The sequence below is a fragment of the Zalophus californianus genome, chromosome 6, assembly GCF_009762305.2.
Source record: "Zalophus californianus isolate mZalCal1 chromosome 6, mZalCal1.pri.v2, whole genome shotgun sequence".
Classification (NCBI taxonomy): domain Eukaryota; kingdom Metazoa; phylum Chordata; class Mammalia; order Carnivora; family Otariidae; genus Zalophus; species Zalophus californianus.
Window position 1 is genome coordinate 41703785 of NC_045600.1, and position 25338 is coordinate 41729122.

The following is a 25338-nucleotide window of genomic DNA, read 5'->3' on the forward strand; positions in this document are numbered from 1 at the left end:
GGGGCAGTCATGCCTGGCTCATTAAACAATAGGACCAACATTCAGCGAGAGAAAGACAGCAGGTTCTGGAGAGAGAAAATGAGAAACCCATCCACTACCACTTACAATCCGCAGACTACACCCCTCTCTTAACCCCTAGGACAAACCCTGTGCTCAAAGGAGGTGCCTAGAGGCAGGAGAGAACTTGTAGACAATTCTGCCTCCCTTCCCTCAGGATTCTAACACCTGGGATCTCAGCTTGGGGACTCAGGGTGACCTCAGCTTTCTTTTAACCTCCTGACAGGTGCATAAATTCATTGTGTTGAACTTGTTCCCTCTATCAAGAGAGCAGGCCTTTATGATTGTCACTTTCAGAGAGTTTTGATTACTTTAATGTAAAAAAAATGCTACTAAATTTTCTTAGTAAATGTAAAAACACAAAGCAGAACTCATTGTGCTCCCAGAAATACATTAAATTGTAATTTGTTCTGATGTATGAAATGACTTTGTGTAGTCGGGATTTGCCCTGTTCTTGGGACACATTGCTTTTCAATTTAATAGTCAGCTTTGCTGCAGTTTCAGGGGGAAAAAAAACAAACACCTTAGTGGAGTAGAACAACAAATACTTATTTCTCACTTGCTTTTCATGTCAGCAGATACAGGGCCGCTTTGGCTGGGCTCTGCTCATTCTCCCACAGAGACGGAAAGGGCAGCTCCTATTTGGCATATTCCATTCTAGTGACAGAGAAGAAGAGCAGGAGAGTTTAGTGGGACCTTGTGATGCCTCTTTAAGCTTCTTCTGGGAGGTGGCCTACCTCACATCTCTCTATTCATGTTTGATTAGACCAAGCAGGTCATGGGGCCAAGGCCAAAGTCTTTGGGGCTGAAATATGTAATGCTTTTACGAGGAAATGGTTAGGGTTCATGGAAGGACAGCATAGCATCCACCAAGTTCATGAGCATTGTCATGGCCTTGACAATGGATGGCGGTCAAGATCCATACTGTACCTTACAGAGCAAAGATTCAGGAGACGAAGTGAGCCAGAGTTATGAATCTCTTTAAATGATGGTAAAAAAGCAAAACACTGGTGATTCTACTGTCTGCCTCGTTGGTTGCTGTCCTATAACCTGAATTCCACACATTAGTGTTTCTCTCCTGTTTTCAGGGGAGGATGGAACACAGACTCTTCCTGAGAACAGCAGTCAAGAAAACAGAAGCAAGGCTCGCTGCCGGTCCTGCACGTCCATGGTCCTGAAGGCCATCTGGGGACTCTTGATCATCTTGTCAGTGTCATCGTCTTGGGTTGGAACCACACAGATTGTAAAAATTACTTACAAGAACTTCTACTGTCCATTTTTCATGACTTGGTTTTCAACAAACTGGAACATTATGTTTTTCCCAGTCTATTATTCTGGTCATCTGGCCACCGCTCAAGAAAAGCAATCTCCGATGAAAAAATTCAGGTAGGTTTCATGTTAAATGGCCAATACACGATGTTTTAAAATAATTTCATGAAAATCTGCATAATTTCATCTCTGTGGTATATGAACTGAGTTGACTTGGGGAGTGTGGAGAGCCAGGATCTAAGGTTGGTAATGAATACATGAGAACTAGGAAACAGAATCAGCAACCCCCCCAGCAAAAAATTATTGAATGTCTGCCACATGCCAGGCACTGTGTTGGTGCTTTTGTAGATCTTATCTTAATTAATCATCATTGGTGGTAACATGTACCTTTTAAGGTGGTGTTATTCCCATTTTAACACAAGCGGAAACAAGTTTAGAAAGGTTGAATGACTTGTCCAAGGTCACACAGGTCTAAATAACGGGATCCAGATTTAAATCCAGAATCACCTCTGAAAGTCATGTTTTAAAAGAACACCCCAATGTCTCAAGCCCCCCCCCAAAAAAACGTGTATTAATAAGATTAATTGTTACAAAAACATTTGCTTAATATTCTGGACACTGTGGTGCCTAAGCAAATAAAATGACCTGGTTTCATAAAGAAGGTAGTTTGGCCCTGATGGTTTAAAGATTATTTATTTATTTGATGGGGGTGGGGACAGGAACTGAGGGAGAGAGAATTCCAAGCAGACCCCCTACTGAGTGGGTAGCTGACACAGGGCTCAATCTATGACCTGAGACCATGACCTGAGCCAAAACCAAGAGTTGATGCTCCACGGACTGAGCTACCCAGGCAGGCCAGCCCTGAGTTTAGAAGATGCTGTTCTTTGCTGGCTGGGAGCACATGGGGCCTTCACTGTTGGTTCACCAGCTATGAACTTGGTAGTGCCATGGTTCTAGTAGTTGCTCTGTGCTAAACTTGGCCTCTGCAGCCCCATCTTGGAGAGCTCAGGAAGCTGGCAGGACTAGTCCTGCACAGCATTCAATGAAGGCAAAAAGCAGCATTTGGGTCAAAGTATCTTTGCTAACAGACAGATTCTTGAAGAGGAAAGGCCCAGAGGGAAGGAATAGCTTCCAGGACAGTCACTCTAATCATGGAGACAAAACAGTAGTCAAGACCTCAGTGGATGGCAGTGGGAGAGGGACAGTTCTTTACACCAGCTTATTGTTCCTGGGCAGAATGACAACAAACTCATCTTTCAGAAGCCAAAATCACCTTTCTTTCTTGCCCCTTTCACGAGAAGAAGTGCATTATCAGACTATTCTTAAAAACTTTAACAAACTGCAAAGTGTGTATCTTCAACTTCCATTTTCTATCACCAGCTTGGAAGTGCCTGAGAATATTAAAGTCACACTGTGAGCTGATTTCCCATGGTGTCCGTGATTATTCAATTAAAATTAAACAAAACCTATATAAAAATAATAAATGTCTTCTGGTTTGGAGGAAAGAAATAAAACTGACACCTGTTTGTGATTGCTAAAGATACTTTGTATTTGATTCCCATCAAAATAGATCTGATGTTGGGGCATAAGGTCTTTCCTCATAACAATATTTCATAAGCGATTGCAGGGGACATGATGATCAGACTAAAATTCTCCCTGTTTGAAAATAGTTTATCCATAGCATGTATGTTCTACTCCAATGCCCCTATGGTTTAGACACACATGCTGATAAAAACAAGAGTTTAGTATGGGATGTAGTACCTCAGAACACCTCAAAGCAAGCCGATTTGGTTTTATTTAAGATAACACATTTACAAGAGGCTGCTGCTGACAGAAATGTTGTTTTGGGAATCAACTTCATCTCCACCACCTCTCTCATGTCTGACTAATGCCGAATTTAGCAAAACCTGTGATTTGACAAGACACCTCCACCTGTGAGTACAAGTATGGTAAAGTTGACCATTTCTGAAACTGAATCAAAGGGCTGTTATTGTCAAGGAGAAAGCATTGTCTTTGACAGGACTATTCTCCAGAGCTGCCCCCCCACCCCAGGAGAGGTAAACATTGCCAGAAGATTCTGAGATCCTTGATCTTGTTTTCCTTGTAGACTTACTAACACCGTCTGCCAAGAAGGCACTTCCTGCAGCTCTCATGGCAGAATGAGGCGAAAATAGAGTTAGTGTAGAAGGCTGGAAACAGAATGTGTCCCATAGCATCAGACCCTCTGACTAGTTTCTTCTTTTCCCTTGAATGGTGTGAAAGCATTTTCAGTTTTTTTCTTATCGCTAACATCAAAAGAATTCTCAATAATGTATCAAATTTAGATCGTAGGGGTTATTCATTTGGAAATCGTTTCTGATATTACAATCAAGAGCATTTAATTGCATCATGAATTTGAAATTTAATAGGAAAAAATTTATAAGCCATAGTTTTGACAAGGGTGTTTTCTTAAGGAAAAAAATCTCTAGAAAGCAGGAAACTAGAGCCAAAGATATACTCACCTGTGTCAGCACCTATGAAATGTACTTAAGATGTCATCTGACATATAGAAGGGGTTCAGTAACTAGTAGGTGCTGTAACAGTGTTGAGCATAATTAAAGATTTATGTATTTATTTTAGAGAGAGCCTGTGAGTGGGGGGAGGGGCAGAGGGAGAGATGGGGAGAGGGAGAGAATCTCAAGCAGACTCCCGGCTGAGTGTGGAGCCTGATACGGGGCTCAATCCCACGACCCTGAGATCATGACCTGAGCGGAAATCAAGAATCAGATGCTTAAATGATGGAGCCACCCAGGCACCCCAATGTTGAGCATAATTAATTTATTAGTGTCCCCCAGCTTCTAAGCTTCAGTCCAAGCTTTGCTGCCTGTCAGTGCCTCTTGCCCAGAAATTCTGATCTCATCATCCCAAGGAGAGCCCCACTGTTACTTGTTTATCTAAAGTAATCCTTTCTTTTTCTGAATTGTCACATTTCTGAGAGCTTAATGCTTAAACAGCATAAGGTCCTACACCAGTGACCTGGTGTTTGAATGGAGAGCATTTTTAAGTTCTGCTATAGCAGTGACAAACCAGGAGAAGGCTGACAGGAAGAGAAGGGAAGAAGAGCAGACTGATAAGGAAGCCAACACCAGGCGGCCAGGCGGGGCTGGGTGAAAAGAACAGTCTCTGCCCCCCTGGGGGAGGGGGCTCTCCCTGTCGCTGTGCCTCCCCGCAGGGTCAGAATGTGTGCTCTCCTGCATTCAAAGTCTGCTTGAGGGCTCTCCACCCAGCATGATGGTGGGCTCTGGGAAGGAAGAACCATCAGCGGCCAGGGCCAGCGATTTGAAAAGAAATTCTTTCTTCAGAAATGCCTTTGTTGTGGTTCTTCATCAGTGTGTATTTCACAAGTCATTTAGTACTTGTAGATGTCAAGATGAGCCCACGGCTCTCAGCTCCAGCTCTCCCTGGAGACTTTCTCACAGAGCAGATCCCTTTGTGAGGACAGACAGATAGGATGTCCTGCGCCAACTGTGGCTCTGATTCCGCGTATCTCCCTGGCCGCGGGGCTCGAGAGATGCCCTCCATTTTCCTGGGTGTGTGAGCAGGCGCAATTTCTGTTTACTTTACAAAAGACTTTATTTGTAGGTTATTTCATCCCTTTCTTGAGGCTTTGTCTCTTTCAAGTTAGAATTTCCCTTTGGGAAATCACATTTTTATTTTACAAAAATCCTTCCGTTTTAGTTGTCTCCCACATGAAAACTAAAACTATTACACAGGTTTCTGTGCAATATGCATTTTTAACCTCCTGGGATTCGCTGGCCTACAATTCCCAGCATTCTCAGCTGCCTGGAAGCAGTGTTTACCGTGAGACTTGACATTGAAGGCCATACTCCTGTGCTTAGAGCCTCACCACTTTGTCACTCCCTCCCTCCATGTGGCCCTCCCATGGGGTAAGTTGCTTCATATGTGTGGGGCAAACATTGGTTCGAGACGACTTTGGTTTGCAATACTTTGAGGCACAATTGTTTCTTTTCAGGAAAAGCTAGAAGAGAAATCAGTGGCAGAGAAACCATGTAGATTTCATTATAACCATGCAAACATCAGTAACTTGTTGCTTTGAACAAGATATAGAACAAGATATTTATATGACTCTTGAGAATACACTGCCTGGCACATGATAGTTGCCCAGTAAATGCTTGGATGTTCATGAACAACTGAGTGGAAAAAATAAAGCTGAGTTATCCCAACGGCGAGCCTGTTTTCAGTTCATAGTCAGACAAACACTGTTATTCTATCACATCATTACTGCCTGTCTGTATCGCTAGTTTGAACATTTTGATTAAAATGGCCCCTTGGGTTAAATAATCAATTTAGTCAGAAATCAAACAAAGCAAACATTTAACTGAAGTGATTATTTTTATACAATAAATTCAGATAATTCCTCCCAAACAGCCAAATGTGTGTATGTAAATACAACCTGAGTTTGATTTTTTGTTTAGTTAGTTTACCAGTTTGGGGTCATCACAGAAGCTTTCGTCATTTTTTTCTGTCTTAAAAATGCCAGAGGAAAAACAAATTAGTCAACTGGGCAGATACATTAGAAAGAGGCCTTGTCCCTCAGGAAAAATAACATCCCACACTGTGTGGCTTTCCATGGCGGCAAGTCATCTCTACCTGTTCACATATTCACAGCCCTCTTGGTCCTGTTGTATTCGCCCCTTGGGAAAGAATCTTCTCTCTCATCTAATAGCTGGTAATCCTAGGAAATATTCATTTCTGTATTTCTCCAGGCTTCTCTGAGAATGTTCAGCAGCAGCAGACTGGCTGCCCCAGCCATCTCGAGAGAATATCTAGGTAGGAAAGGGCCTAGCTCTGCGCCTGGGGAGATGTGGGTTCTTGTCCATGGAACCCTTTGCCCCCATCGTGGCTCGTAGGTGGGAGCCCTGGGTTCAGTAAGTTCCACAGATGAACAATGGGTGTTGAGTGTTTATGTTCTTGCCAGAAAATGGCTGTCAAGAGTTAGACAACCCAAAATGTGTCACAATTAGTACCTGACAATGAATCTCTTTTTCTTTCCTAGGGAATGCAGTCGGATTTTTGGTGAAGATGGTCTGACATTGAAGCTCTTTCTTAAAAGAACTGCTCCCTTTTCTATTCTATGGACTTTGACTAATTACCTGTATTTACTGGCTTTAAAGAAGCTGACAGCCACGGATGTCTCTGCTCTGTTCTGTTGTAACAAAGCCTTTGTCTTCTTGCTGTCGTGGATCGTGCTGAAAGACAGGTTCATGGGAGTGAGGGTAATGGCACACTTGATTCACTGTGTGAGGACACCCGTAATCGTAAACCCTTGGCATCAGGAGAGCTCCTCTGTTTCATGGAATTTCTGTCAAACTTTCCCCATTGGTTCTGAGTACAAATTGGAATTTGAAGATGCACTAGGACACCCAGGCAATTACCATATCATGAAAGGATAAAGAGATGGTCTCCCTTGGGCAGTCCGCTGATTTCAACAGGAGGCCTGAAAACAGGGAAAAATAACTTCTTTTTTAAGAATTAGTGGTGTGATCAACTCCTTCTGTCCTCAGGAAAGAAGGGTCTGAGAAAATTAGCCACAGTAAATATTATGATTTTTTTTTTCAATCAACATATGTTAGGACGACTCCCTCATGCTTTCCCTCCCCCTGGCCCCGAGATGGATTTAATTAATGTTGGTGTAAGTAGATAAGGTTACCAAACAGTAATTAAAGTCACTGGTAATGGCACAATGCCATTAAAAGTGGCTATGTATCTAGTGTGACTAATCTAGAAATGGAACGAAAAGCAGCAATTTGTACTTTGGGGTACAAATCCTTAATTGAACTGTATTAAACTCCCACCAGCCACTTCAGTTCTGAGTTTATTCCTTTCAGAAGTAATATGGATTTGAAAAAAAATTCTTTTGTATGCTTGCTCTAGATTAGATTGATTGAAAGCCATGCAGATTTAAGGAGCCAGATCTCATTCATGTAATCTGGCATGCCACCATGATGAAAATATTGAGAACATAATTCTTTAGAAAGAAGTACAAATGAAAAGCCTTTTCCCAGAAGATAAACATCACACACTTATCATTCTCTGAAAGAGATGTCCAAGACTGGATTTGAAGCATATTTTTCTGTCAAAATATTGTTCTTGTTGCAATGACTTCAGGGTCCCTGGCCCCCTAAATGCTGAAATTAATACTAGAGAGAGAATTGATGATGGCCATTAACCCTTAAAACTTTTTTAATAGAAAATTCCAGTTGTAACTTGGGAGATGCTGCTCAAAAATTCAGAACTGAAGCTTGACATGAACAAGAAGTAGAAAGCTATGATAGAAAACAAGTTGAGAAACTCTGAACCAGTCCATGATACATTAGAATATACCCAAGATGTGTACCACACTCTCCACCAGCTAACTTAGATTTGCCATCCAAAGGTCTTAACAATATGTTTTTATATGTGGAACACTGGTGCTGGCTGTTTACCCTCAAGTACCCTGACAAATCCTTGAGAGCAGGGACCCTCCCTATATTGCTCACTGTTCCGTTCAGGATTAGCTACATAATCTGTGGGGCCCAGTGCAAAATGAAAACACAGGTACTACTCTTTTTTTTTTTTTTAACTTTTAAAGCAGCTTTATTTCCCCCCCAAGTTTTTATCTGAATTTAAGTTGGTCAGACACTAATGATTTATATGTTGGCTAATTGAATTTAAATTAAAAAATAAATAAATAAATTCAAGTTAGTTAACATAGAGTATAGTTTTGGTTTCAGGAGTAGAATTCAGTGGTTCATCATTACATATAACACCCAGTGCTCAGCACAAGTGTCCTCCTTAATGCCCATCCCCCATCTAGCCCATCCCCCTGCCCCTCTCCCCTCTAGCAACCCTTCGTTTGTTCCCTATAGTTAAGAGTCTCTTATGGTTTGCTCCCTCTCTGTTTTTATCTTATTTTATTTTTCCTTCCCTTCCCCATATTGATCTGTTTTGTTTCTTACATAACACAGGGACCACTCAAAAAAAAATCTGTCCATAATTTCAATGCAGCAACAGCAGAGCATGAAACCAAGGGCAAGGCCCTTCTAATCATGGGACCCTATGCATCTGCAAAGGTCATAGGCCCATGAAGCCAGCTCTGCCTCTGTCTCTGGCACCTAGAATAAGGCAGGGGACAAAATAGGGCTCAGTAGATCTTTGAGGATATAGTCAATAAATTCATGGTTATGAGTTCTTTCTCTTTTCTATCTGCCAGCACCATGGGATTACCCATGAGGATTTGGAGGGTCTTCTCAGAAGAAAGGGGAAAAGAGGAGATTTAGGGGCTTTTCTGCCCTTTCAATTGCATCTGAATACCAAAAGGGAATCAATATCTTCACTATTAGATTTACCAGTGAGACAATCAGTTGTATTGGAGTGAATAAATGCATTTAACCAGGGAACTTACTGATGCAAGGTATCCTATCAAAAGAGGTTCAGTGTTTATTTGAGATTTAAAAAAAAAAAAAACACAAGAAAAAACTCAGCTGTGTAACTTCTATTTAAATCACACATTTAGGAAATCTGCCTAGAGGCTACAGACCATCACCCTTCGAAAATTGGCATCTATAGTGGGTTGAATGGTGGTCTCCAATAAGGTGTCCACATCCTCATTCCCAGACCCTGTGAATCTGACCTTATGTGGAAAAATGGTCTTTGCAGACATAATTAACATAAGGGTCATGCAAGGAGGAGGTCATCCTGATTGTTTAGGTGGCCCTAATTCCAATAACATATATCCTTATAAGAGACACACACAGGAGAGACACACAGAAGAGGAGAAGGCAATGTGACCACAGAGACAGAGGTTGGAGTGACGTGGCCACAAGCCCAGGAAAGCAGGGGCGACCCCCAGAACCTGGAAGAGTCAAGGAATGTATTCTCTCCCAGAGCTGCCATTAGGAGCATGGCTCTGCTGGATTTGAACTTCTGGCCTCCAGAACTGTGAGAGAAAAAATTTCTGTTGTTTTCAGTCACCAAGTTTGTGGTGATTGGTGACAGCAGCCTCAGGAAACTACTACAGCATCCATAAGTAATAAGACCCGGTAGAAAAAAAAACCATTATGTAGCCAATGAGTTGTATATACTTGTTAATAAGGACATACATAAATTAAGACATTATAGATGGCAAAATGGTGAACATGGACATCAAGCATGGTAGAAGTCAGATAGTTTTCTTTTTACATACCAGGAAATGCTTTGCTCCTCACTGGGAAATATGAGGAAGTGTTTAATGCCACGTTCCAGAAGAATGTCAAGGTGTAATTTTAATGACGCCTGTAATCAGGCCGTGGGATATGAAAAGAACCAAAACAGCTTCAGTGTTTTGCCTTTTGACAGTCTCAGCAATTCTGTTTTTTCCTGATACATATTGAGAACATGTATAATTGGGTCATTTGAGAAATTAAAGGAGAGCAAACAGAACACTGACAATGTAAATGCGGTTTTCATTGCCTACATCCAGACAGGATCAAAGCACAGCCCGTGCAGGCCTCCCCACTTGGGCTACTCTCTCTCTTTTTTTTTTAATAGTTAAATAGTTAAAGTGCTGCTTTCGGTCATCAGATTACCATTTGTATTTTTGACTCGCTCTAAGGTTTCAGTAGTTTACAGATAGATTGTTTTTGGATTGTAGTTTTCATTTGTTTGACCCGAAGATTGCTCACATTTAAGATGATCACATTTCCTACTTCTATTTTTCACATCCAAATGACACCCTAGACAGAATGAAGGATGCTTTAAGTTATAAAGTCTGTAAATATGGGTTTCTCCGGAGCATCAGTTGGCCAGAAGTAGCAATGCTCATGGAAAAACTTCTGTTTTATGAATAACTTGTTAATATTTTGTTTCGTTAGAATATTAGATTGCATTACAGATGGAAAGGTAATTTGTTGTACATTTAGTTTTCCAGCACAAAATCATTTCAGCCAAATTGCTGGTAAACATCGCTGTGTTAAAAACTCTTTCATGAGGACTTGCTTACAGCTGATATATGATCATCCCATGGAAATTAGTAAACTTTTTTAAAAGATTTTTTTTTAATTGCACAAATGTTGGTGAGAATCCAGCTCTTGCAGCTTTGAAGAAGGGTGTTTTCCTATCTTCAAGATCCTGTGTTTAGCTAGAGTTCTTAAATTCATGAAAAGCAGAGAAACCACCTTAATAAAAAAAAGGTTCTCCTCAAAGAAAATGAACCACTGGCTGGGGGTTTTCTTCTCCGTCACGGGTTATCAGTTGCACTCCAATTTGAAAAGTAAATGTCAGACTAGGAAGTTGAAACTCTTCTTTCAGCTCTTGTCCCCCCTTATCTTTTATATTGTTAATTGAAAATTTTCTTTCATTTTTAAATGTCCTTGAATGGAGGAAGAAAATTGGTGGGTGGTGAATGGTTGAGCAGACCCCAAACTTCCTTAGCAGATTTAGGAAATGAATTTGTGTCTCTTTGACTTGACACCCACATATTTTTCTAGCTGGGTCCCTATGCAGTTAACTTTCCAAACTGTGGCTCCTTTGGATACTTTCCAAGATCCACCATGGACCGACTACAGTATGTCAGTTAAACGGAATCTTTCACTGCTTAACCTGCACTTCTCTGAATTCAAATTGGGCTCCAGAGTGCCCTAAATCAGGACACTGGAGCTGAGCTGTTACTGATTTGTGCCAATAGGACACATCTAGAGAAGAGTCGAGATAACCTTTTGTTTCCATCTTGCCTTTGGTTGACATTTATGCCCTACCTGCTCATTTGTGTGCAGTGCAGAATCCTCTGTCCAGAACCCTCATGCTTCCTGGAGGAAGCAGCAGAGGATGAGTAGTGGGACTCATCCTTATCATGCCCCTCTTGGCAGGAAAAAAATTCGTGAATCCTGGGAGGAGAAAGCTGAAGTAGAATGCTCCATCCTCCATGCACACCCTTTAGTCTTTCCATCTGGCAGTTCTTTCCCACTTTTCCAATCCTGGTCTCTCTTGGAGACTGTTTTCAGATGGATTTTGTTCATATAAAAATAGCTGTGTTGGGGGATGGGGGTGGGAATCTTGGTTTGGAGCTCCGCACCACTTGGTTTGACCTGTCCCCAGGCACCCTCTGCCCCCGCCACACACACACACGATCTGTACAGCTAAACACCGCCCACCTCTTTCATTTCTCACACTTCAACTCTTGTCCAATTTCACTGGATCTGAGTAAAACAGATGGTTCACCTTCATGGAACCTTAAATGTAGCATGTGGACAAGCTTAAGGATTCTGCATAGCCTTGGTTTTCCTTGAAAATGGATTCTATTTAAATAACTCAAAGAGAACAAGGATGATCATCAGTGCAGGTCTCACCGGCCAAGCTATTAATGTGTATCCCACCTTCAGCTGCGGACCTATAGTCTTGGGCTTGAGTACCACCCTGCCAGCCGTGTACCTTTGAGGCTCTCCATTCTAGAGGCTGCTGTAGGCTTGGGATTCAGGGGTCCGTTGTGAGCCACGGAAGCCCCTCCATGCTCACCCAGATTTAGAAACACTGTTAACCACAAGGCAAATTAAGGAAAATTATTTCAGTTGCAATTAGAGAAGCAATTAAAGGTTCACTTCAATACCCTGAACCCTGGAAGAGCTGGTATTGTTACACAAATAATAATTCTGGACGCCATTTTGTCAGTGGGGGAAACAGTAACTGTAATGAGGCTGGTGAACCCTCACAGAGATCAAGAGAAGGGCCAGACCATTTGGTTTGGAAGGCCTGAGACAAAAAAAAAAAAAAAAAAGAAGAAAAAAGAAAAGAAAAGAAAAGAAAAGAAAAGAAAAGATGATACAAGAAAACAGCCAAAAGCCAGATGTTCCTCTAGCTTTTATGAGTACAGATGAATTCTTTGAGAGGTGACAGAAGCCTAGCTTTCATGCAGGATCACGTATGATAAATAGCACAGTGAGATTATCAAATGTTTACCTCCAAAGCCATCCTTGGGCTTTAGGAACACACTCAGACAGCCTCATGGTCTCCCTCTGATTAGCCCTGAAAGTTGACAGGAGGCTCTCAGAGGGGGCTGAGCCTGCAGAGGAAGGTAGCTGGCTCAGGAGGAAATGTCCCTTAAGAGGTATGCTGAGCAAATGGACTAAATAAATCCTCTTCCTCGGGGTACTCCCCCCAGGTGGGCACACCATGGCGTGAGAGGTCTGAGAGGTTTCCAAAGTTAAAAATGAGGCATTGGGAGTGTTATGGTCATTATGGTTACAAACACTCTCACCCGAACCAGATTCATGGAATGGTAGTGGTGAGTGTTCTGTCTTATTTAGACACTCCGGTTGGTTATAGGGCTGGAACTGGAGTAGGGTGTGAGGAGTGCCATGTCTTTCTGGAGCCAGACGGGACACCAGGAAATGGTGTCTTTTCAGCAGAAGCATCCCTCATCTGGATGCTAATGTGCTCAAAGGCATTTTTGGGGTTGTCCCAGTGTAGACGTGCATATAGGAGCACTTCTGACCCAGGATTTAAGGCATGGGCTTCCTGCAGGCACATGTCCAGTGTCCCAAGCCCAAGAAGAGTCATTTGTGTTTGTTCAAGAGAACAGACTATGAATCCTTCCTTAACTTACCAATTCTGAAAAACCTGTGACTCAGATCTGTGTTTATGTTATTTGTTCTCTGGAAATATGAAAAGTATCTACTCTGCAGTTAACCAGTGGTGCCAAAGAAAGCCACATCTGGGATCCGAATGACCACTCCACTGAGCCTTCCCCCCCATATTTCCTTGCATTTCCTAGATTAGCTGAGCTCTCTTCCCTGAGTTCCAGCTGTGTAGATAAGAAGCACATTGAAAGTATCTTAAAACACAGCCACAGAAATTTTGTTCTGTTAGATAGTTGTGAACTTTAAATTAAAAATGTGGAAAATAATTTAACTTATCTTTTCCTCCCAGGAAACTTATATAACCTATAAGTTACTGTTCATACCATAGAGAAGAATTTTTCTAACATCTCAAATATTCAGATTTTCATGCTTTTAGAACTTAACTAACCACATTGTCTGGCCCCCCGACATGAAAAATGCTCCGCTCCATGAAAGCAATTGAAAGAGACACTGGTGTAATTGATATGTCAACTTAAGTGGTCCAGCTAATACTTCTACAAGCAGTTGCATATAAAATGTAATGGAGATCTTTAAAAGGCTCATCACAGTTATAATTTTGAATTGCTATAAAATTTATAATCTTTGTCCATACTCAATTCCTATCTTGGGAAAATTTATAATAGACATATTGTGCATATATATTTTTACTAGAGGCTGACTCAGAAAAGGAAGTGCTTCTAACTGAAGCCATATCCTGGGGTAATAGTATTAAATGTTCATGCTTTCTAGACAGTGTTCTTATTTTTGCTTTTTTTTGGATAGGCTGTTTGTTTTCATAGTTCCCTAGACCCAAAATCCTTACTACACACAATTGCCTAAACCCACATATTATGTATTATACAATAATTTTAATAATTTTAAATATGAAACAGTACATCATGTTAAAGTTCATTACGATTGATACTGTATTCTAATAACCCTGTCTTGATCTGAACAAGAAAACATAACTGATGCTTGGCTGAAAGAAAACAAATATTGGTTCAAATTTATTGTCCTACAAGCTCAGTCTTATGAGGGAAATCGACTTGTGCACCTGAACGCTTTGACCCATGAACATTATTTAAACACGAAAACAAATCAGAAAATGCCAGTGTCTAATGTGCCTTTTCATTTCTCTGAAATCAGACTGCCCAAAGGATCGTTGCAAGTCCTGGGCTGAACTATAAATCCCCAAATCAAAGAAAATGATAGCCCTCACAGAATTGCCAGGTCGAGATAACCCCCTCCCCATGTTTATTTATGAGTCTATTACCTCTTGTTTGGAAAATTTCCTTGACACCTCATGGTGTGTGTATTAGATTCTATTCCCTCTAGTGAGAGGCAAAGCCTAACTAGAACACATGCCTGGGAGCTTTAGAGAATATGATATTCTCTCAGCAAGAGGAATGCCTCCCATCAAGCAGCCTCCTGGAAAAACGCTTTATGAAGACGGTTTTTCACTGCTGCATGTCAGCGTCTGTTCTCAAGTACTCCTGCTGTTTTTCATAAAAGATGCTTCAGTGTGGAGCTAGGTCTGAAACCAACAGTGCACTTGCTTTTGGTGGTCATTAACGAAAGAATTGCTTTAGCAGCATCTAAATTATATGTGTCATCGCTATCATACTCTGCACTGGCCTGGAGCGAGTCTACAGTCACATGATGAAGGGCTACATTTTGTTGTAATAAATAATTCACTAATAATATTCGGAGGGGCCAACAAAAGTCACATATACAGAAAAGCTATCTCGGAGGAATTGATTTACTCGGGAATACTCAGAACTGAGCCTTAACAAAATTAACCACCAGGTGCCTATACATTTCTCGCAAAGCTGCATCTGGGTTTAAAAGTCAGCGAGACTATATCACAGGGAAATCACATATCGTTCCCTATTCTGGGGCCATCATTGAACCATTTACCATAGCTTTGAAATGTTTTCTACTGGAGTCAGGTCAAGATAATTTCAGAAACAGATGCAAATCAACGTTTCACTAAGGGAGTAGACCCGTTTTGAATAGATCCAGGATCATATCAATTTATAGTAAACCATTATGATTTTAATCAAATGATGAATACTTCACTTTATGCAGTTAATGCTCTAGAATATATCTTTTGGAGGTTAATTTGCACATAAACCAAAGGAAGAACTAGTTTGACATGCCGAGTGCCAGTGCAAACTCAGCTCCTTCCTTATAAATCACTGGGAGAGGTGACAGGCTTTCCTTTTTGTCCCTTGGCCTAAATTTTGCCTCTTAGCTGCATCAGTGTTGTGTCTCCCTAATCAAGTCCCGGTGATGGGTCAATCTTCAAAATCATGCATTGGTCTGAGGGGCAGATTAAAATGTATGCTGAATTGTTTGAAGAAAAAGAATACAGTCTAGATGAAAATGCTCTGGAGTGATTTCCTATTAAATTTACTTCACCAACATGGATATTAATCTCTAAGAAGTTGAGCTAAAAGATTAAACTGCAATTACTAGCCCTTAATTAGAATGTGAGCAGCTTTTATAGTCTCTGTCTGGATGTCTCACGAGCATACTGATTTCTTGTTAATACTGACCCTTCCTAACTTGAAACTGCGATGTATGAGAGGTAATTGGGTTTGAGGAAGCATTTAGCAACTCTCATGAAGTCTTCAATTGCTTGCCCTGAGATATGGAGGCATCAATTTTTTAAAAAAATTTCTTTGCGTTCTACTTGACAGATAGTTGCTGCAATCATGGCCATTACCGGTATCGTCATGATGGCATATGCAGATAATTTCCACACAGATTCTATCATAGGAGTGGCATTTGCAGTGGGCTCAGCCTCTACATCTGCATTATATAAGGTATGTTGTGCCTTTCTTTTATGTCGTTAGCTGTCATTTGTAACTTAGATGCAAGTGATAAAGGAAGCCAGGACAACTAAAGTCTTGGCTAGAGGAAAAAAAAAGATGGTTCAAATAAGACTAAGTACCATTTACTGGGTACTTGCTACATGCTGGGCACTTGCCAGAAATTTTCACCTGTGTTAACTCAACTTTCTGAGGCACAGGCACTGATCCCCACTTTCCAGATGAGGAAACTGAAGCTTCAAAGATTAAGTAACTTGCCCAAGGGCACACAGCCAGGCAGTGATAGAAAGCTTTAAATTCTGACTGGCCACGTCCAAAGCCCATGCTCCACGCCTCGGCCCCTCCACAATCATCAACCAGTTGCAGCAGGGGCGGATAGACTCCTCTTCTCTTTAAGTTTCTTTATGTTAACTATCTACAGTCATTATCTTAACTCCAATGAGGTGTTAGAAATAACAAGCAAGCTGTCACTTGCGAGTTGACTGCTACGTATTAACCCGAAGCCACAGGAACTCCTGTTATTAGTGAAACGAAGGGCCTCCTTTCCTCTCTGATGGATACTCTGAATCTGCACTATGTACTTACCACTCATTCTCTGCTGGAGCTGCCTGTCATCAGTGGAAAATCTATTCAGTCGTTGCCCCTGACTTCAGAGGCAAGGACTAAGAGAGCAGATCTAAAAGGTTATCCCCAAAGCTCCACTTTTCAGAGCCAGCTTTTGGGATGTAGCTAAGGCACTGTTCCACTTTCCCCTCTCTTGGTGTTTCAGTGAGAAAATTCTCTGTGAAAAGCAGGAAAGGCCCTTTGCATCCCTCCTGGATGCCTGTTCTGATTATTCACCAACACTGCGGCTCCGAGGGCACTGAGTCTATTTCCATATTGACATTTCCTGGCCCACTGATTCTGTGACAAGCTTGACAAGTTTTCACTCAATTGCCATTAGTGTCTAACTGGCCCCCAACTGAGACTCCACTGAGGTGTCTGATGGGACCAAAGAACAGCACCTGGTCAAGTTCTCTTGATTAACTCTCTCAAGAGGAAAAAAATAGTAAGTTCAGTTAAAATCAAAAGCAACACCTGGAATTGCTCTGTGACTGGGATGGCTGTCCTATTGAGGTATTCTCCTGACCATGTTACAGATGTATTCATCCTGGGAGCAGTAACATTTGCAGACATGCATAAAATCAAATGTGCACCGTCAGGAAGATCTGCTCCATTCTACACTGTTTGAGGATTAATATAGGAAGCAGAAGGGTTAGAAAGCCAAGAAGTATCAACTAGACACCTGGGTCCTCCTTAGCCCAACGTGGCTTTATGTTGACCATTCACACCTCCCTGCTATCTTCCTCTGTACACAGATTTATATCCAGGAAAAAAAATTTTTTTTCAATCTGGAGAATAAACAGTATTTGTGAAAATATGTTAAGCTCAGAGAGAAAAGTGCTTATAAATCCAAGGCATCATTATTATGTCTCTCAACAACATAATGATCATCTCTAATTTAGTTTTTGTTATCTGTCAGATTATGGGTAAAGTGAATCCCATGCTTGAGGGGAAGAATTGATGGCATCTCAACCCTAGATTGTCCTGGGTTTATCTGCACTCATAGTTATCATTCACCCTATACCCATCCCCGATGGTGGTATTTAACACAATGCCTTCAGCAGTTTGCAGCATCATAAGGAATTCATTTTATGGCATTTGCTGTTTCATATGAAGACTACAGGGCATTTTACTTCCTTATCTCAATGGCCCATTTAGTGCCATGGAGTTGGTGGGGTAAGAAGAAATAGAGGATAAACTCTGGAATGGTCAGTTCACTGTGTAGAACGTGCCTTTCTGCTCTAGCAAAGTTTTTAACTGTGTGGCTAAGGAATTTCTTTCCCAATCCAAGGTTTTGTTCAAGATGTTTCTTGGAAGTGCCAACTTCGGTGAAGCAGCACACTTTGTCTCCACATTGGGTTTCTTCAATTTGATCTTCATCTCTTTCACCCCGATCATCCTGTATTTCACCAAGGTGGAGCACTGGTCCTCATTTGCAGCTCTGCCATGGGGCTATCTCTGTGGGATGGCCGGGCTGTGGCTGGGTAAGTGGCCCTGGTTTTTGCCTTCCATTCCCTCTGTCACTTGAACTTTCCTTGGATAGATAAATGATCATAGTAGGGTTATTCCCTTGGGAAACTTCGTCCTCTATTTCCCAAACTTACCTAAGGTTGGCTAATGGTTAGAAGGTTCTTTGCAGGCTATTGCTTCATTAGATCAGAGATGTTCAACTGGTATCCTCCCATGGGTTAAGGTGTGAGCTGGAGGCCCAGGCCACTCTGATCACCACCAGTCTTCAAGAAGCCTTGTCCATTCTTCATGATGTACTGTATGATGTCACTGTGTTCCAGGTGTAGCATGGTGCATCAAGCAGAGGGAGAGAGGAGTTGGTGCATTCAAGGAACTCAAAGTGGATCAAAATGGATGGAGCACGAAGTGCAGGAGGAATAGGGAGGAAGGAAGGAGATGACATTCTGGAAAGAAACAGGTCATGGAGGGCCTGGAAACCCATTAAGGGAGTGGACTTAAAATCCACTGAAAAATCTTTAAGCAGAGATGACAGGTTCACGTCTGCATTTTAGTCAGCCCACTCTGGGGCTGTGTATGGAGAAGGAATTTGAGATAGGAAGCCCTCAGCAAGCAGGAGAAGAAGGCAGAACTGGACTTGGTTGCCCTTCTAAGTAGGCTGTGCCTAGTCAATGACCACGAAAAGGTCACCCAGAGTCTTTTTAATGTTGTCTCTCCAAACTCCCCAAACTCAAGGCATTCTGCTTCACCTGAGCAACCAGAGGGCTCCCACTTTCCAGCTGTGCTGCTTCTGTCACTCACTGTAAAAGGAACCTGAAAAATAACAAGCCCACTCTTGTCTCCCCAAGCAGGTGAACAACAGCAACCACGACATGATTCAATGTCCCTTTACTCAGAGCCAAATCACTTTCATTCTGCTCCTCTGTCCTCACCCTTCCTAAGGACAGCCCCCTCTGCCTGGTCCCCATTTACCCACCACACTTGACCTGCAGGACATCTGCCAACCCTCAGCTGACCTTCTTTATCAAGGTGACATAATCTGAAGCAGCTTTGCAATTCCTGGGAGAAAAACATGCCCGGTTTTCATTCCCACATAAGCACTGGGTCATCTTTTCTCTACTTTGGCCCAGGCCCCTAAGGAGAGGTCTGAGACAAGAGAATGATCAAATGTTAATTGTTGGTCCTTTGAATTTTACTTTTGAAGTCCAAAAATATGTAGTTATGACCTTTCATAACCTCTGCTAAATTGAGTGGAATTCCATAGCGCTGTTTCCATAAGACCCGAACATTCTAATTAAAAGTGCCTAGGTAATTTCCTGGCCAAAAACAATCTAGCTGGGAGCAGTCGTAACCCAAATTTCACTGACTCTTGGACTCAGCTGTGTATACATGATCTCCAGCTTTCTGCAAAGTAGCCCTTCACCAATATATATCCTTTGGCCAGCCTAATACATGCTCCTCTACCAGCCCTGCTCAGGTTGGTTGTCACCCAGGCTAGTGGGATACTAGTTCTCCATCAAGCAGCATGGTCTCCATACTCCACTGGGTATAGCGCTGCCCAGGACCAGAGGGGCTCCACCCAGCCCGTCCCCAGCCCCCAGCAGTCCTCATGGGGCCAAAGCTGCTCTGTGACAAAACGAGGGGACAGCCTCTCTCCTGACTGTGTTACACACCCCAGGGTTTATACAGTCTTCACTGCTCCTGCTCTTGAGTTTTTATTTCCATCCCTTTCTTCTCCATTGTAACCCGCTATGATCTGGCTAGAGCTGGGCTGGACAAACAGCAGGTGGTCCTCTGGCCTGCCCACATTGTCTGTAAATACAGCTTTTATCTGCTTAGGCTCACCTTGCCTCATTCCTTCTCGAAGGTTGGGCTATCTGCCAGGGAGTGCATAAGCCCAAATGCAGGTTGGCCTGGTGCATTCACACCTGACATGTCTGAAGCCCATTTCAACTTGGGCTGGGCCCCATACTACAGATAACATATTGAATTATACATTCTTGTCCTTAGGTTGTCAGAAAAATGAGTAAGTGTTCTACCTAAAGAACTAATTAAAAACAGACAACACATTTCGGTGAAGCCACCTGTTTCTTGCTGAGTGGGAAGGGCTCAGTTCTCACCCAAACATCAATACTTTCAATCCACTGAAATACCCAGTTCAGCTAATAAAATAGCCATGCAGGAGTTTAGCAGAGTCTGTGTGGGACTGAGAAATTTCCTGACTTGCTAGAATGTGCCATAGTTGATTCCCTGAGTCTGGGGAGAGAGTTGAGGGGCAGGAACAGTCATTTTCATTGTAGATCTGCCATGAAGGAGAAAGAGTTATTAACTTAGGAAGGTCCTCTGCCTTAACTGCCATTACTATTATGTGATAATTATGAAGGAGCCCAAGTTTTATGAAAGTCAAACCCACTGTCTCTAACCACAAGTGACTCCAGATAACTAGGTTAGTGGGCTTAATTAAAGCAAAAATTGTAGATAGCAATAGAAGAATAAACACTGTCCTGAATGGAGTAGTTCTAGAACCATCTTTGGTTCTATAGAGATATAGGCAACATGGTTGAGTCATTTACAAAGAGATCTCTCTGAATTGAGGACCATTCATAGTTGTTAATACTCATCTAAACAACCCCTAAAACAAACACTGGATTGAAATCCATTAAAATAATGCTATGTAGGGGCACCTGGGTGGCTCAGTGGGTTAAGTGTCAGACTCTTGATCTCAGCTCAGGTCTTGATCTCCTAAGATCCAAACATCCTAATTAAAAGTGCCTAGATAATTTCCTGGCCAAAAACAATCTAGCTGGGAATAGTCATAACCCAAATTCCCAGCGTGGAGCCTACATAAGATAAATAAATAAATAAACAAACAAACAAACAAATAAATAAATAAAATAAAACAATGCTATGTAGCTTATCATTGTTTTTCTTTTTTTTATAATTGTTTTTCTTTTGAAAACATGTATTTTTTATCATTTTTGTAGGAGGTAGATGATTGTTTTATATTTTACTAAAAATATCCAAAGATATTAATTAGAAGATATCTAGTTACACCTTCCTTTTGTTCTATGGACCTGCCCTTGGGTAATCTGTGCACAAGTCAGGATGCGGAAAAGGTCCCTGGGGTTCAGTGCATTACACTGAACACAATTTTGTTTGCCTGTATGATGCTCACCATGAGGGAAAGGAAATGAAAGCGCATAGGCCATCCTTGGATAGAGCTTCGCTTTGGCAGTAACATGAGAGCCTTTTAGTTATCAGGAATATGTCATAATATAACAAAGTAACAAAGGGAAAAAGCCCAAACTTCAATCGTTGTCTGCTTTCAACCTCTGGCTGGCCCCAGCCTACCTTTATAGTGCTAATAAGCAGAGTCGTGAATTGATTGTTTCACTGCTATGCATTTGCTCAATATGCCCCTTGCCAGCCAGTTGGCAAGAGATCAGGCAGTCAAGGTGGCAGAGGAGAAAGAATAGACTACTTCAATCGAGAAACGTGCATCCGGCTCCCAAATTAGAGAATTAATTGACCAAAGGTGCAGACAATGTAGAAGGCAGGTTTAGCAAAAACACTGGTTCTATTATGTTAAGAAGGAAAGAGCCCAGCAGATCAGTTTCCCTTCATCATCTATATCCTTTATTTTAACAGCCTTCAATATCCTGGTGAATGTCGGTGTGGTGCTGACATACCCAATCCTGATCTCCATTGGGACAGTGCTCAGCGTTCCTGGCAATGCAGGTACTTGTAGGATTTGACATGTGCGCAGTTTCTTGCTTGTGTTCCTTTTACACCTTGTGTTGTTTCTTCGAGCAATTGTGAATTATGTCCCTTGCCTGGGAAGATGTTTTTAAATATCGGGAAGGTGGCAGACAACAGAATAACTATGCAGCAGATTTAAAATTTGCAGCTATAAACACTGTTTTTACTCGGTCGTGCTTTTAGAATTAAATACCAAATGTATCATTTGGGTTTCATGTAATCTCCCTGACAACCTAATTTTGCAGTATTTTTAGAGGAAGTCCTGTGGAAACAAAAGGCATCCCAGCCGAGGACTCTCAAGTAAACGTCACTAATGAAAGTGTAGGAAATGTTCAGGGTGTTGGCTCCCCATCAGACTATCCGTGGGGAGTGGCAGAAGCTTCTCCTGGGGGCAGAGCAGATGGCCCTCTGGAATAGATACAGGAAAAAGCAATTGGACTCACTTCAGGGACAAGAAGAGAAGCTATTTTTCCAGGATAATCTTCCTAATGCAACCTGTCAATGGAACAAGTAATGAAAGTGAGTGATTTGGAACACCGTACAGTCCTTCTAACTGTAAAATTCTATTTTTCCAAGTCTCGGGTACCCACCTTTCTCTGCCCCGGGACAATCAGCAAGTGTTCATTGAGCACTTACTGTGTGCAGAACTGTAGAAGAAACGGGGGGCGGGGGGGGGGAGGATATTATTGTTCCCATAAGAAACTTTCACCAAATTTAGAAAACAAGCCCAACATATATGAAATAACTTACAACCCCACAGTGTGATTTATTAGCAAATGCCAAATCGTGTGAGACAGACTCCTAGGACTATAAGATATCCAGAGGAAGGAAATATCAGAGAGGAGAGGAGTTGTCAAGGAAGTTCATTCATTCACCCAGGGATCCGGTCATTCAACACATCATTTCTGAGCACTTAGGATGTACCAGGAACAGTGCTAACGCTGGTGAGGGGTCCTGAGTGAGACACAGTTCCTGTTCTCTGGACCGTGCAGTACACAGAGAGAGACAAGAGGACTTGAGTAGTTACAATGTAGAAACAGAATTGTCTTGATAGAGGTATGTAATGAATGCTCTGAGAGCACACAGGAGTGGCATCCAGGGAGGCTTCCTGTAAGAAGCCAAAAGAGAGAACTAACAAAGGGATTAGCTGGATGGTGTGGATATGAGAAGGAACAGACATTCCGTGTAAAAAGAACAGCCTATGCATGACCAAGAATTCCACTACTAGGTACATATGCCGAAAAACGGAAAACGGGGACTCAAAAATATACTTGTACATGAATATTCATTGCAGCCCTATTCACAATGGCCAAAAGGTGGAAACACCCAAATGTCCATCAACAGATGAACTAATAACCAAGTTGTGGTACAATGGGATATCATTCAGCCATAAAAAGGCAGGGAGTGTGGAGACATGCTACCCCACGGTTGAACCTTGAAAACGTCATGCTAAGTGAAAGAAGCCACACACAAAAAAGTCACATGTGGTATGATTCCATTTATGTGAAATCTCCAGAATAGGTTAACTCATGGAAACCAACAGCAGATCCCCACACAGGAACTGGGAGGTCGGGGAGGGAGCTGGGGAGTAGCTCCTTCATGGGTAAGGGGTTATACTTTGAAGTGATGGAGATGTTTTGGAACCAGACGGAGGTGGTGGTTGTACAACATTGTGAACATACAAAACGCCACTAAATTCACTTGAACAGAGTTTATTTTAATTTATAGGAATTTCACCTCAATTAAAAATGTTTTTAAAAAGAACAGCATGTGCCAAGATGTAGGCATTAACAAGCTTGGCTCATTTGAAAAATCATCAGCGGCCCAATGAAACTGGAAAAGTGTGAAGGGATGCAGAGGAGAAGTTTCAAGAAATAAAACTTGCAGAGGCAATTAAATGAGATGACACGAGCCTTGAAGGATAAGCCTGAGACTTAGAGAGAAGGAACAGAAAGCAAACAAAGGGAACGATAGAATGATATGGAGAAAGGAAAGATGAGCTTGAAAGAACAAGGGAGACCTTAGAAACCTCTAGATGTAGCACTGAGTTTGGTCATTTGTTCTCAGAGAGGCCTAGAAACAGTCATAGCCTATGACAGACCTGATTTTTCTCCCCTAGCTGTGGATCTCCTGAAGCAGGAGGTGATATTCAATGTCGTCCGCCTGGCCGCTACCATCATCATCTGCATTGGGTTTCTGCTGATGCTGTTGCCGGAGGAGTGGGATGAAATTACCCTGAGATTCATCAACAGCCTGAAGGAAAAGAAGAGCGAGGAGCATGTGGAGGACATCACTGACTCCAGTATACACCTGCGGACCAGAAGCCGGGCCAATGGGACTGTGTCTATACCACTGGCTTAACGCGGGACACATTTTGGATGCACGTGTATGTATATTCTGTGAATATAATAAAATTTTCTCACTACCTGTACACTCAAATGACGGTATTAACTCTGAATTTGGATAAGTCATACGTGAAATAATGCCAATGATAAAAGTTTACATTTATATGCTTATCAAGGAACTGGTGTAAATAATCATAATAAAATTTTTTTATTAAAACATATTCATCTTTGTTCTATTTCTTCTGTTTTGGAGGGAATTACCCACCCCCACCCCCAATTTGCAAAGTTTCCTGAAAACATGAGATTCTACTAAGTTATGGGTTTATCATGACCTTACCCTCCCTGGGAACTGAGACGTTTTCATTCCATCAGAGAAAGTTGCATTAAGAGGAAAACACATGTAAAGGATACACACTTTATATATATTTAAGTCCAATAAGAGCCTTAAGTTTGAAGGCTGGAAAGTAAACAACTATCAAAAGAGTATCTTCTATATGCAACACGGACACGAGGAAAAATGAAGGTGTGAAGATATAGAAGAACCCGTCTGTACTCCCGATGTGCTTAGAGTAGTACAGAGCGTACGAGTGGTTACAAATATCTCTAATATGAGGTAGACATTTAAAAATGACACAGGGGTTACAGAGAGGACATCCCTAAAGCGCTTGACATGATGACCACTCCTTTTTCCCAAAATATCCTCTTTACCTGGCTCCCATATAGTTTCTGCCTCTCTGGCTGCTTCTCTGGGCTCCTCTTTCATGGCTGGTCTCATCATCATCAGCCTTCAGTGCTTGGCCTTCTTAGCATCTCATGCCACACTCTCTCCCCCAGGGATTTCATCTACTCCAATGGCTTCAAATGTCACCCATGTGGTGATGGCTTAAAAATCTTTATCTCCAGGGGCGCCTGGGTGGCTCAGTCATTGTCTGCCTTCGGCTCAGGTCATGATCCCAGGGTCCTGGGATCGAGCCCCTCATCGGGCTCCCTGCTCCGCGGGAAGCCTGCTTCTCCCTCTCCCACTCCCCCTGCTTGTGTTCCCTCTCTCGCTGTGTCTCTCTCTGTCGAATAAATAAATAAAATCTTAAAAAAAAAAAAAAAGACAAATTCTTTAAGAAAAAAAATCTTTATCTCCAGCCCAGATTTGTACCCCAAGCTTCAGGTCTGACTATCCAAATGCCTTTCTGTAAGCTCACTTGGACGCCTCATTGTTGACTTCAAATTCAAGAACAAAGTTGAATTTATCATCTCTCTTCTCCAGATCTATTCCTTCCTCTCCCTTTTTCCCTCTCTAGGCTAAGGGTGCCATCATTCACTAGCTGCCCAAGCAGGGATCAACCTTAACTTCTGCCTTCCTTGCCCTCCACACCTAAA

At 42.0% G+C, this 25338-nt stretch overlaps 1 protein-coding gene across 1 annotated transcript in view; it reads left to right on the plus strand.

The window, feature by feature from the left end:
* The window catches only part of SLC35F4 (solute carrier family 35 member F4), a 229206-nt gene extending 205027 nt beyond the window's left edge, over window positions 1-24179 (plus strand). Inside the window, exons 3-8 of the mRNA XM_027571591.1 lie at window positions 1146-1443; window positions 6383-6602; window positions 15659-15784; window positions 17685-17877; window positions 21509-21598; window positions 23739-24179. Coding sequence (XP_027427392.1) covers window positions 1146-1443; window positions 6383-6602; window positions 15659-15784; window positions 17685-17877; window positions 21509-21598; window positions 23739-23980 — 1169 coding nt within the window. The 3' untranslated portion in view covers window positions 23981-24179. The remainder of the gene's footprint in view (window positions 1-1145; window positions 1444-6382; window positions 6603-15658; window positions 15785-17684; window positions 17878-21508; window positions 21599-23738) is intronic.
* The last annotated feature ends 1159 nt before the right edge of the window (window positions 24180-25338 follow it).